The following is a 14,983-nucleotide window of genomic DNA, read 5'->3' on the forward strand; positions in this document are numbered from 1 at the left end:
GAACTAAGGTGGTATCCAGACAGAACAGCCAGACGTCTAGACTGGAGTTCTATTAAGGTAAAAAAGTCTGCTCAACTGTTCAAGTAGAGTGATGTATGCAAAAACTCCAAGTTGAGTGAGTTTGGTGTTAAGTCCAGATTCCACAAGACTGGCTCTTATGAGAAAAAAAAAAGGCAAGAGGTGGAAATTTAGCTAGTTGGAACATAATTAGAGTAAAAAATGTATTTGAAAACCTATAGGCACATGAGCTGACAAGCCAAGTTCACAAATCAAAGTATCTGTACTGATAAGAAAGCAAGGGACAAGCCGGGCGTGGTGGCCCACGCCTTTAATCCCAGCACTCCGGAGGCAGAGGCAGGCGGATTTCTGAGTTTGGGGCCAGCCTGGTCTACAAAGTGAGTTCCAGGACAACCAGGGCTACACAGAGAAACCCTGTCTCAAAAAAAACAACCCCTCCCCCAAAAAAAGAGAGAGAGAGAAAGCAAGGGACAGGCATGCACAAAAAAATGAAACAAAGGTTACTGCTATCCACCACACTCTGACTTTGTCATACTCCATAAGTTTACAGCTCTCTGTTGTGCTTGGTCTCTGTATCTCCTTAAATGTTAACACTCCTAAACCAGGAACCTGTAGATGTGACCTTAAAACAAATAGACAATCCAGGTAGACAAAACCAATTACACAAATCTCTTACAAGTGGATCTTACACTGGCTGCAAAAGGCAAAGCTGAAGAACTCAAGAAGGTTAACATGCCTTCTGGGTGGGAGAGAAGACAGGGAGGGGAAGGGGGAACATCATCAGCTATTGGGGGAGGAGGACTGAAGCCCTGAGGGCCAGCAGAAAAATGGAAACAGGCAACCATGGGAGGCAGGAGGTGGAGGGACCCTCTAGAATGTACCAGAGATCTGGGAGGTGAGAGACGCTCAGGACTCAAAGGGAGGGACCTTAGATGAAATGCCCTACAGTAGGGAGAGGGAACTTGTAGAGTCTACCTCCAGCAGAAAGATAGGTATCAAGTGGAGGGTTGAGGTTGCCATCCCACAGTCAAAAACTCTGACCCAGAATTGTTCCTGTCTAAAAGAACTGCAGGGACAAAAATGGAGACCAAAATTGGGGTCCAGCTCAAGGGGAGGCTCCAAGGCCTGACACTATTAAAAATGCTATAATGTGCTTATGGATGCCTACCACCCCACCTGCCACCCTCTGTTTGAGAGCTCCAATAAGCAGCTTAAAGAGTCAGATGCAGATATTTATATCTAACCAACGGACAGAAGCCAAGAGACCCCTATGGTTGAATTAGGGAAAGGCTGGAAGAAGCTGAAGAAGGGGGCAGGCCCCACAGGAAGACCAGCAGTCTCATGTAATCTGGACCCCCCCTGCCACACACACACACAAGATCTCAAAACCAGGCAGTATACACTAGCTGATATGAGGCCCCCGACACATATACAGCTGAGGACTGCCTGGTCTGGCCTCAATGAGGGGAAAAAGCAGCTAATGCTTGAGAGACTTGAGGCCCCAGGGAGTGGGGAGGTCTGGTGGAGCAGGGTAGAGGTTGGGGGTGGGGACACCCTCTTGGAAATGGGGAGTGGGGAGGAGGGAGGAAAAATGGGATGAGAAACTGTCGGAGGGCAGACCAAGAGGGGGATAATGACTGGACTGTAAAAAAATGATTAAAGAATAATGATTTTAAAAAAGAGAAAGAAGGGGCTGGAGAGATGGCTCAGTGGTTAAGAGCACTGACTGCTCTTCCAAAGGTCCTGAGTTCAAATCCCAGCAACCACATGGCGACTTACAACCATCTGTAATGAGATATGACACCCTCTTCTGATGTGTCTGAAGTCAGCTACAGTGTACTTAGATAAGAATAAATAAATCTTTAGACTGGAGCAAGCAGAGGACCTGAATTCAAATTTCCAGCAACCACATGATGTCTCACAACCATCAGTACAGCTACAGTGTATTCATTTACATAAAATAAATAAATAAATAAATAAATCCTTTTTTTTAAAAAAGGAGAAAGAAGCAAAAAGAAAAAAATAAATCAAGAAAAGAACCCTGCTACTGGCCTTGAAAGAATAGCTTTGATATTATTAAGAACCAGTAAGAAGACATGTGGGAAGGAACTGTATATGTCTATATGACAGTCAGGAAAGGTGTTGGCATATCAACAAAAATCAATTTTGCCAGGAGGAGGAGGAAAAGGAGGTTGGAAAAGAATATTTGTGTAGAGTCCAGCCCAACCAACGTCTTGATTCCAACCTTGCAGGGGGTCTAAGTAGAGAACCTAGCAACATCCACCCTGACTTCTGACCTAAAGAACTGTGAGTTAATACCTGAGTGCACTTTTAAAGCCACGACATTGTGACAATTCATTATGCAGCAACGGAAGATAAATATGATGAGATTTTGACTACTGTGAGGGTGCAATGAAATGGTCTTCTAAACTATATAAATAAGTGTCATTATCCAGTCTTCTCAACTATATAAATAAGTTTCGTTATTCAGTTGACATGTCCAAGTAGAAATCAATATATATGTTGGAACAAATATGTGTGGGTGTAGGTATAAATAAATCAAAGGAAGAAAGACGTTATTGAAGATAGAGGTTCAGAAATAAAGTTCTAGGGATCTAACCTCTAAAACTGTACAGTAGGTCTAACGTTAGTATGCATTTCTTTTTTTTTTTTTAAAGATTTATTTATTTATTATATATAAGTACACTGTAGCTGTCTTCAGACACTCCAGAAGAGGGCGCCAGATCTCGTTACGGATGGTTGTGAGCCACCATGTGGTTGCCGGGAGTTGAACTCTGGACCTTCAGAAGAGCAGTCGGGTGCTCTTACCCACTGAGCCATCTCACCAGCCCTAGTATGCATTTCTATAAAGAAAGATTTTGTAAGACTAAGTCATCACATAAGTTGTTTGGCTAGAGTATGAGGGCATTCCAAACTTCAAAGATTTGTGTCTTCACAGGGAAAGCTATCCTGAAGAAACATAAGCAATCTATATTTTCTATGATAAAATAAGCTATACAAAGAAACACTAAATATTTACATAGTTTATTGCTCTTTTGTAATAAACTTATTCACAAACGCTAAATAATTAAAGTACATTTTAGGTAGTTTAATACTATACTAGACTTTTAGCCAAGACACACAGACTATTACCATTCCTGATGTTAGGGAGAGCAAGGTGTGTAGGTGAGTTTCTGTTCTCAGCGGCTTCCTTCTTCTGGGTGACAGTCGAGACAAAGCTGCTGAAGGTGGAAATCTGGCCTTTGGATCCTCTGTCCAAGCCCTAAAGACAAAGTGTTTTAAAGATTTAGATTTCATGTCAGAAAGACGATGAAACTGTCGTACATGCAACTGACCAAATCATCATAAGCATAGAGAGCCGCAGCAATCATCTGACTACTTATATGCCGGTGAGGTTTGCAAAGGTGATGGCAACAATATACCTACTTCACAGTTATTATGAGTTTAACAAGGTCTACTCATAAAATAATTAACACCATTTCTTGTACATAGTATATAGTCCACCAATATTAACCACTTTAATTAAATATTTAAATAATACTGCTTTTATGATCACTAAAACTATAAATTCTAATAATTTAAGAGTTATAAGTTGATTTACTAAAGTCTTTACAGTGATTTGATTTAAAAATTCATATAAAATGACAAATCATTGAGTGTTGCTTTTTTCCAAAGCATTATAATTAAATTGTAGGTACACCAGGATTTCTAACCATATAGGGATCCTTAGGTATAGACCATAGAACATGCTAAAGAAGCTATCCATTAACATATTTTCCATCTCAACAACTCCAAAAATTCCTAAAACATTTAATTAATCTGTATTTTGTAAAAATAAAATATAATTTATAAAAAACAAAGTAAGAAGTAAGCTCAGTGCTGACTTCAGGCCTTTTCTTAGTTCTTGGATTCTTTTGACCTGATGTTCCAGATCTTGAGACAAGGCCTCTTTACATCCCTGGTGGCCTAAACTTGCTCTGTAGCTTAGCGTGGCCTTGACCTGTCTCAGCCTCTCCAATGCTAAGATCATCGATCTACACCACATGCCCCACTTTTCAGTTCCCAGAATCGTGAGAAAAGTAGTTAACTTACTTAACTCACACTGTGTGTACACGTGCACGTACACATGCCCATGTAAATGTGTGCCATGCTGCACAGGTGGAGGTCAGAGGGTAACCTCAGAGAAGCTGCGCTCTTCTGCACATGTAGATCCTAGTGACTGAACTCAGGTCATCAATCTCCATAGCAAGCACCTTCACCCAGTGAGGCATCTCTCCAGCCCAACATCTCTTTTTAACCTAATGGTAGTTTACTTTCATAGTAAAAGAAGAGGTTCTTTTTCACTTCTTTATTTAGTCACCAGATTGATTCCATTTACTCTTTTAGAAACAACTCATACATAATATAGCAGATATATTTTTGCTCACCAAATATTCGTGTGTTCTCTCCATATTTGCTTCCCTTTTACAGAGTCATCTGATTAACTCTGATAGGCTAGAAGCAGAAATCACATCTATAAGTTCTGGAAAGGAGTGATGACACATTTAAGACTGGTGGGGAAAATCCCAGCTCTTGCTGTTCTCCAGCACTCTAACAATGCCAGATGCTAAGAGCTGAGGCTCTGGATTGTTCATGAGCTTGGGTCTAGAGTGATAGATTATATAAAGCAGACCCACTCCTGACCCACAAGCTATATACACTAACAATAGTAAAACCTTTTAGAGCTTTTATACACTGGAATTGGGCTGTGTAACTGAAACAACAACTCATAACAACTCTGTTCCATGTTTTACTTTTCTGTAAAGCCAATCACTTTTGTTAAATCTTACAATGTATCTAAACTACTCCAGAGAAAGTAACTGTCCTTAGATTGGTCCATTATGCCGCACTAGAGTCCTTACTCATTACAGGGCTTGACATAACTTGTGCACAGGCCCTAAATCTACTTGTGTTTTTCTTTTTAAAAGGTTATTAGTATTGAGGGCTGGAGAGATGGCTCAGAAGTTTAAAGAGCACTGACTGCTCTTCCAGAGATCCTGAGTTCAATTCCCAGCAACCACATAGTGGCTCACAACCATCTGTAATGGGATCCGACGCCCTCTTTTGGTGTCGGAAGACAGCTACAGTGTACTCATAAGTATAAAATAAATAAATCTTTTTTAAAAAAGGTTATTAGTATTAAAAGGGCCTAAAGAAAATGAATTCCAGATACTATACACATAGTATTTAAAAGTGTCTGGATTTAAGTGACTTTTGGAAATCATTTAATTCCTATTTCACAGGTAAGGACAGTGGAGTCACTTGAGAGTCATAAAAGTCGGAAGCTGACAAGTAACAGAAGGGTGCTGGCTGGGCTATGGAGATGGCTCAGCCATACAGTAGACTTAAATTTGATTCTCATGGTAGTACAGGCTTTTAATCCTAGCATTGAGGAGGTGGACACAGGCAGGTCTCTGGAATTTGCTGGCCAAACTCCAGATCAGTTGAGAGAGACCCTGAAGTGTAGAAAATGCCTTGAAAGTTGTCCACTGACATCCACTGCATGAGTATACATGTGCATACATGTACACACTTGAACTTGTACACACATGTGTATCCAAACACACAAAAAATGTACACACATGCACACAGGCTTTGCCCAAAATGAAATCAGACATGAGAATCTGAAGAATATATCTCCACAAGTACACAGATGCAATTTTCTTATATGCAATATCTTTGGCTGCTCATTGACTTTGCTAATGTTATTTGTTTTTGCTGCTTAGTGAATCCCAAGTTAATATTTCTGTGTTAGATTTAGTGAAGAGAACACTATTTATAAAAGTTCAACATATCTGGACTGAGAAGATGCCTCAGTTGGTAAAGTGTTTGATGCATAGGCAGGAGAACTGGGGTTTGTATCCAGACACCCAGGTAATTGGCCAGTGTAGCTAAGTGGTGAGGGGAGACCTTTTCTTACAAACTAACATGGAGAACAAATGAGGAAGTGTAGCAGGAATGGCAGGGCTGCTTCTACACCCAAGAACACAGACATCAAAAATCTACACTTCATTATGTAACTGAAAATATAGGCTTTAATAGATATGGGAAAGGAATCAGAAGTCTCAGAATCATACATATTAAAGGTTAGAACTACAAAGAAGAATTACTCAAATTACTTGTTATAAAAACATACTTGAACAGATCACTTGTTGAGTGGCTGTATACCCCTTCTACTATATTTGATATTTTACTATATTAAAACGTTCTTATGATACAGGTACTTGTGGTGGCTACTCTTGGTTGCCAACTTGACACATGTGGAAAAGAGAACTTCAGCTGAAGTACTGCCTCCATCAGACTGGTCTGTGAGCACATCTATGATGCATTTCCTTGATTGCTAATTAATGCAGGAGGGCTCAGCCTACTGTGAGGAGTACTATCCCTAGGCAGGTGGGAGTGAGCTGTTCAAGGAAAAGAGCTGAACATGAGCCTGGGAACAAGCCAGTAAGACAGCTCCTCCATAGTTTCTGCTCCAGGTTCCTTCCTGTCTATGTTCCTAACTGGTTTGCACTGATGATGGGCTATAAGATATAACAAACCTTTTCCTCTCCCACCTTGTCTATGGAGTTTATCATAGCAACAGCAAAGCAAACTAGAACAATACCTACACTTCACTGTACAGATGAGGAACCTGAAATGCCATTCATTCTCAAGTTCACAGACCATGAGAAACAGTTAAAAATTCCACTCTAATGAGTATCAAGTCTATACCTGTAAATCACTACATCACAGAATCTCTAGCTATAGTAGCCTTCATAGAGGCAGACTTCCAATATCCTAACAATTTGGGGAAGACTTCCGGGTGTTTTCCCTTCTCCCTTCCTTTATTATCCTGTCTTAATAAAAACAAAGCCTCTAGGAACACTGTTTAGTTCACTTGTGAGATTTTGAAATAATACTAAAATAATTTAGTTAAATTGCTATGCAACTGCTAAAGAGAGAAACATAGTGTTGGAAGCTAAATCAATCCAATTCCAAGAAATGAAACCTGAGCTGATATAGTTGAAACAGCCTGGCTAGCCAAGGACAAAATGGAAAGCAGTACTTCCAGCCTAAGTCTGATGCACAGTGAGGATGAAGAAACTGTCGAATAAGTTATGCGAGAAATAGACAATGTAAAATGTTTCAAATTTCAAAAAACATCTTGGCACCTCACTCTAAGTCAGAGGGCTTATTGGAAGAACATCTTAGGATGATTTAGACACATATACAGTTTGTGAGTAACTAGACAAGGAGCCAAGGCTCACTAACAAACATGTTTTATATGATAAATTAATTGGCGTTTTCTAATGGGGCTTTGTATACAGCAATGAACAATACAAGGGTAAAACTGTATGTGAGATACTATAGGAAGTAAAGAATAAGTGATGAAAGTAGGAAAATCCAGAAGAAAGCAGTGTATTAAAAACGAAGTGGGAGGGCTAGAGACATGATTCAGTAGTTAAGAGCACTGATTGCTCTTCCAAAGACCCAGCATTGATTCCCAAAACCCACGTGGCAGCTTACAACCATCTGTATGTAACCCCAGTTTCAAGGGATCTGACACTCTCTTCTGGCCTCCATGAATACCAGGCAAACACATGGTGCACAGACATTCATGCATGCATAAAACACACAAGATAATTTAAAAGAAAAAGAAAACTAAGAAAGTTATAAAAACTCAAGAATATGAAATAATAGAGAATGTGTCTATCCCAATGATTACAAAATCTTCAAACAGATTCAATGGAATGGCATGGCAGAAATCACCTGAATGAACTGACAAATGAATGGGAAGCTAGAGAATGAAGGCAGTGACAAGAACTGCCAATAAACTTGGCTAAAGTTAGGGGCTGGGGGGTGGGGAGGATGGAGACGGGAAAGTTAAAGAATATTACACCTTCTTAAACTTAAGACTACAACTGACTTGCAGGGTGTTCAGTCTTCTTAACTGGAGTTCTACAGTTGACTACTAGAGATGAAATCTTGGAACACGGCCAGCCTGCAAACAGTGGGCTGTGTGTGTTGAAGAATAGACAGTAGGAGGATACTCAACCAGCTGTTACAGAGTGAAGCACAAAGACCTGGGAGCTGGAGGGGCAGGGAACTGAACTTTAACAGCTCATTGAGAGAAAAATACACTAAGAACACTTCAAGCTAGCACACTAAGTAATAGAATTCATTCCCTGGGCAGAGATTGCCCAGGAATTTATTAGAAAGTTCAGTATTTCAAGCAGCAGCAAAGTGTTATGTAGTAACTACACTAAATTGCATTTTGCTAACACATAAGGGCCTCCATAAATTTCTGATCATAAAAATCATAAAAATATGTAGGTAATATGTAAGATTATAATATTAAATAATCTTAAAAAGTTAAATACAAAAATATTTACAATACCTGTTCCACTTGTAATAACATGTAATCATATATATTCAAGCTTATTTTCATTGAATATTTGAATTACCACTTTCAAAATTTACTGAGGAACAGTATCTGAGTCAAATTTCTAATTTCTTAAATCATATTTTTCTTTTATACACCAGAGGAGGGGTATTCAGTTTTCATTAAGTGCCAATTTCTGTTGTACACAAAATTTTAGTACAATTTACTTTGATTATCCTCCATCCTCCAAAACTGCTTTAGAAGATAGACATTTCTGTTTACACTCTAACATACACAATACCTGATAAAGGTATAGTTGCCTCTGTTCCATCACACACTGCTATAATATGGTAACATCTCCCCCCATCTTACAGTCTCTGGAATAAAATATTTTAAATTGAATTTCTAGGGTCTACAAAATCCAACCTTCAGCCTCAAGGAATCAGGATGGACTACCTATACCTATGATGAGTATAAAAACCACTTTTACAAAAGAATAAATGACTTCCTGAGGTATTCAGTAAAGGCTATTATGTCAAATGAGTAGTGTTTTATGTTTTAAATTATTGTCAATTTCTAAAATAAACTCTCCTAGTTACCAGTCAGGATCATATGAGACATAAGACCTCAAGTGCATTTAGAATCTGTTAAAGAATTATTTCAGGTCTTGAAACCAGGCAAAAATATGTTCTTTTCCCACAGCTAAGATGCTAGATCCAAAGTACTAATTTTACAATCTTCCTTTAAAATATGGAGTCAGCTACTCTTAAGTTGTAAATGTTCTTCTTAAGCTAAATAGCACCAGCACAAAGTAGAATTTTAGTATGAACCATATCTTTTAAAGGACACTAAGAAATAAAGATAATATTCTTTAAAATAACTTTTATTATTGCCTAATTGGCACAAGGTAGTTCACTTTCATCTTAACAAGACTCTAAGCCCAAAATAACATTATTTTCCACTATAAAGGTCACAATGCAATTAATCTAGAGACACCTGATAAGTGACCATCAGTCCTGAAGCACTGAGCTCCAGTGTTCATTGACCATCAGAAAGTAAGGCTCTCTGAGCTTTATTCATTCACTTCAGAACACACACACACACACAAGCACTGAAGCTTCAGCAAGATACTTCTTTTAGGCTTTAGGTTTGTGTGTACCTCTGTGCATAGGTGTGTACACATTTGTGCAAGTATTCCAAGACAAGAGAGCATCAGATCCTCTGCAGCTGGAGTCATAGGAAATTGTGAGCCATCTGACTTGGATGCTGGGAAATGAATTCCAGTCCTCTGGAAGAGCAGTCAGTGCTCTTACCCACTGAGCCATCTCTCTAGACCCAAACACTCCTTTTAGAATAAGGTCACAATTCTACATCTAATTATTAAGAATCATGTTGTTCTTTAATAAAAGCATATGAATTAACTTCAAATTAACTATTGTACCTCTTATAACAACTTCAAGAATGATTTTTTCAATTCAGCCTAATTAGTAAAATTTCTATTAGTTTTATATTTAAATCATACATTCAAATGTATTCATTCCAGTCTGTGATCTGCACACCTGCCCTCCTGGTACTGGGGATGGAACATGACTTTGTGCATGCTAGCAAAGTGCTCTACCATTGGGCTACACGCCACCCCCGCCCTAAACAATATTTTAACTGTGCCACACTGATCTCTCTTAATGTTGGGATATCAACTTAAAACAAGTAGTTATTTATACAAGGCTAACCATAAAACATTTTAACCAGGGCTGGAGAGTTGGCTCAATGGTCAAAGGGCACTTGTTCTTGTTGAAGACCCAGGTTCGATCGATTCCTACCACCACATTGAGGCTTACCACCTCCTTAGGCGAGCACATAAATGGTGTACAAATGCAGACACATAAAATAATAAAACAAAAGACACAAAAATATTTTAATTCAATTATTCTTTAATTTAAAAAATTTATTAGATATTTTCTTTATTTACATTTCAAATGTTATCCCCTTTCCTGGTTTCCCCTCTGAAAACCCCCTATCCCCTATGTGCTCTCCCCTTCCCCTGCTCACCAACCCACCCACTCCTGCTTCCCTGCCCTGGCATTCCCCTACACAGGAGCATTGAGCCTTCACAGGACCAAGGGCTTCTCCTCCCACTGATGATCAACAAGGCCATCTTCTGCTACATATGCAGCTAGAGCCATGTGTACTCTTTGCTTAGTGGTTTAGTTCCTGGGAGCTCTGGGGGTACTGGTTGGTTCATACTGTTGTTCCTCCTATGGGGTTGCAAACCCCTTCAACTCCTTCAGTCCTTTCTCTAGCTTCTCCATTGGGGACCCCGTGCTTAGTCCAATGTTCGGCTACAAGCATCCGCTTCTGTATATGTCAGGCACTGGCAGAGCCTCTCAGGAGACAGCAATAATCAGGATCCTGTCAGCAAGCACTTGTTGGCATCCACAATAGTGTCTGGGTTTGGTAACTATATATGGGATGGATCCCCAGGTGGGGCAGTCTCTGGATGGCCTATCCTTCAGTCTCTGCTCCACACTTTGTCTCTGTAACTCCTCCCATGGGTATTTTGTTCCCCCTTCTAAGAAGGACTTAAGTATCCACACTTTGGTCTTCCTTCCTCTTGAACTTCACATGGTCTGTGAATTGTATCTTGGGTATTCTGAGCTTTTGGGCTAATATCCACTTATCAGTGAGTACATACCATGTGTACTTTTTGACAGAAAACTATTTTAAAACAAAAATTTAATCCATACATACGACTGTAATGCTAGAAAAAAGTAGGTGAAAAACAGAAACCAAAGCTTCCCAGAGTCTTCTCAGCTCCACCCACTTCCTCATTCATCCACTGTTGATCTTTTTCTTCTCAACTCTAAAAATAAGCAAGTTAATTTTAAAATGCAACAGAGAAGTTGCTAATTTTGATAACACTAGGCTATATTCCCCTATGGAGTTATTTTTCTTCTTCAAAAAGAAATTCATCTAAACTCTTACATTGAAGAGTTCAGATTGCAAGGTATCCCTTAATTTTGTGTGGACTGGAACGAGATAGATGGGTAAAGGCAACAGATACAGATCTTGAGACTTGATACAGAGGGCTGGTAAGAAAAATGCCCAAATAATAGGAATAGATTTCTCACTACAGATGTAGCTTTTTCATGTGCATTATTCTAGATTTCATATCTATTATGTGAGAGGTAGGTATTAGTATTGTTTTCCTCATTTTATAGACAAAGAATTAAAAATAGCAAAGTGGTCTCACAGTTGACATTTTGGGGGCATTCTCTGGTTCACAATTTACAAGCATGTTTTTCTCCAATTGCTAAATATAGTCGAATTATTTGTGTTCTAAATCCTGAATTAAACATGAATGGGAGAATGAGCAGATGTGCATTCTGGCCTTGCAGCCAAAAGAAAAAAAAAGAAAAAGAGTTGAGAGACTTTATAATCCACTCAAAATTAGACATCCAGAATATGTATTTATATAGCTACCAGCCTTCTTTTCTTAACTGAAAACTCTTTAAGTACTATTTTAATCTCTCTTTAAGAGGTTATTTTTACTTTATCAGATTGCTTTGTTTTATATAGAACTTAAAACTACATATTCATAACATTAAAACCAAATGATCATATATCTAGAATATATTTATTTGACATAATATTCCTACATTTGGAAAAAAAATTGAATTAATATATTGCTGGACCACATCCTCTTTTTCAAATTGGAATTACTGCTTTAGGTAGAGGCTCTGTGTGCCACATCTTGCCACCAGAGAGCGCTCAGAATTGGGGAGAGAATTTTGAAACAACCTTTGCAGCTCACTATCATTTTACCCTTTGGCAATATACAAGAAATCTGATTCCCACATCTGTCCCAGAAGATGGGATAATACTCTATCCATGAGGTTGTCGTGTGGCTTTCTATTGTATTAACTGACTAAATGACACATGAAAAATGTATAGTACAGAATATGCACTCAACAGTTATATTATTTACATATGCTTTTTTGAAAAAGAGGAGAGACAGATAGACTGACTGATTCACTGACAGACTGGCTCACTATGTAGTCTTGACTGTCCTACAGCTCAAGAGTCTGGTCTACCTTTATCTCCCAAAAGTGCTAGGCTGGAAGCATGGACCACTAAGTCAGGTCATATGTATTTTAAAAAATCTTTAGTTTATTAAATTATGTAAGATACATTCACTATTATTTTTTCATTCTCTCCCTACATCACCTCATTTAGAATATGATAGACAAAATGCACAAAAGGTTACATATATAAGACTGTTCAAAATGCTAAGCTGTGCAGAGTTTAGGTAAACACACACACACACACACACACACACAACATTTTTTAAAAATGTTACTGGCTAGACTGTTTTATTTTAATATGCTTCCTCTTCCTCTTCCTCTTTTCCTCTTCTTCTTCCTTCTCTTCCTCCTTTTTCTGCCTTCTTTTCCTTTCCATCCTCTTCCTCCTCTTCCTCTTCTTCTTCCTCCTGAGAAACCCTTTCTGAAACTAAGTCTTTTTTCCCCTGTATTCATCCTTCTATCTTTCATTACTGTCACCGAGGTTCCACACTGTGTGGGTTCTTTTACTCTGTACAGTTAATCCTGTGGTCAGCACTCCAGTGGGTGTGCTCACCATCTCAATCGTGAACCACAACCCTCCTTCCTTCACTTTCTTCCTCCTACTTCCTCCAGTTTAACTACACACTACCAGCAACTTCATTATGTTGTTCCTCTATTCAAGGAATTCCAAAGGCTTCCCATTAACCACAGTGGAAATGTCCAACCTTCTCCAGCCCTCTCGCATCCTTACATAACTCCTCGGCAAGTTTCCATTGGGCTTGTTTTATTGTTACTTAATTTATTTTTCTCTTTAAGGCCTCTCAAGTTATTTTCCCCACTGTTTACATATTCCTTTTGCTCGTTCAGATTCTATCATTCCTTCAATGGCCAGCCAGCTTAAATAATTACCTTTACTTCAAGGCCTTTCTTCATGGTTCTGCACACACTGATCATCTCCATATTGCAAACTGTTTCTGTAGCTTATTGTGGCTTTTTCTGGGGAGGGGGGAGTTCCAGTGGGCTTTTATTGAGATCATTTAACAAAAAGAAATAAGATTTTACCAACCATCTTTTCTGAACCATGTATAAACTTTGTAAGGACTCTGGTCCATAGACATGTACATACAATGTAACACATCCCAACAAAAACATACTACACCCCCACCCCCCTGAACATTTGCCAATTAAACAGAAAGCCAAGTTTCCCTTTCCCCTAATCGTTTTCAGAATTTTCAGTCCCCACTGTTTAAAGTGGGACTGGTCCTGTGTAACTAGGAACATTAGAATTACTGTGGCTTTGACATACTGATGTGTTTGCTATCCATTAGCCCCAGGTCACCGGAGGTGCGACATTCTGGTTAAGCCTTGTCTGTGTTTCTACCCCAGTTAGTGCAAAGCTAAGCATGACATATGTTCAGTGACTGGTAGCTCCATCGTGGTCCAGAGGTTCCAGCAAGCCCATTCATACACAACACAAACTTGTCACTCTTGTCCTCTGCATACACCTTGTGTTTTCCCTTAAATGCTTCTACTGCTTACTTGACACAGTTCCTCATCTTCTATTTGAGGGCAAGCTTCCCTTTGAATTCCAAACTAGGGATGGAAATGTAGCTCAGTGATAGAATGCATGTGCACAAAGCCCTGAGTTTGATCTTCAGCAAAATACATATGTACACACACGTACATTCACACTCACGCATGTGCACACACATAGTTTAAACTGATTTCACCTCTCTAGTTATATAAAATTTATCTTTTTTTGAATCTATTTAATTCCTTGGTATATTCCATTCCATTGAGAACTGCTCTTTCCCATTCAGCTCATTTAATACTGAAGGAAGCAATAAAACTCATCCCTACTTGCCACAGTTAATTCTGCTTCTCCTTTGTGTATTTTTTCCTTTATTTACCATGTTTTTCTAATATTTGTATTAAATCACTAATTTACATATTTGTCTTCATTTCAGTCTGCCAGCCTTAGTGAATTCAGTATGTCTAATTTCCATCACCTGGGGCCTCTTGAGCATCTCTCACTGAGACACTTAAACAGCCATTCCTTTCACTAACCCCTGTCCCCCATCTTTCATAGAATCACTTTGACAGCTATTGCTAAACAGATTTGGGATGAGGATGTAGTTTTAAAACACAGATTGCTGAGCTGTGCTCATAGCTTTTAATTCAGTACATTAGAGCATCAGTGTTCACTCTTAGTTTTATCAAGAAGTTAAAAGAAAAATATGTCTCCAGTCTCAGAAATTCTGATTTAAAAAGCTTGCATTTGGGCCGGGCGTGGTGGCGCATGCCTTTAGTCCCAGCACTTGGGAGGCAGAGGCAGGCAGATTTCTGAGTTCGAGGCCAGCCTGGTCTACAAAGTGAGTTCCAGGACAGCTAGGGCTATACAGAGAAACCCTGTCTCGAAAAAACAAAACAAACAAACAACAACAACAACAAAAAAAAAGCTTGCATTTAGGCTGTCATA

The 14,983-nt window shown here is 39.0% G+C and overlaps 1 protein-coding gene across 4 annotated transcripts in view; it reads right to left on the reverse strand.

Annotated features, from left to right (window-relative positions):
• The window catches only part of Hectd2 (HECT domain E3 ubiquitin protein ligase 2), a 96,646-nt gene that overhangs the window by 48,767 nt on the left and 32,896 nt on the right, over positions 1-14,983 (reverse strand). For all 4 annotated transcript variants that reach the window (XM_085834093.1, XM_029472590.2, XM_021151527.2 and 1 more), the window contains one exon: positions 3,172-3,301. In XM_085834093.1, the coding sequence (XP_085690219.1) occupies positions 3,172-3,301 (130 nt within the window). The remainder of the gene's footprint in view (positions 1-3,171; positions 3,302-14,983) is intronic.

This window comes from Mus caroli, unplaced genomic scaffold (genome assembly GCF_978045245.1).
Source record: "Mus caroli unplaced genomic scaffold, Mus_caroli_1 scaffold_20, whole genome shotgun sequence".
Lineage (NCBI taxonomy): Eukaryota > Metazoa > Chordata > Mammalia > Rodentia > Muridae > Mus > Mus caroli.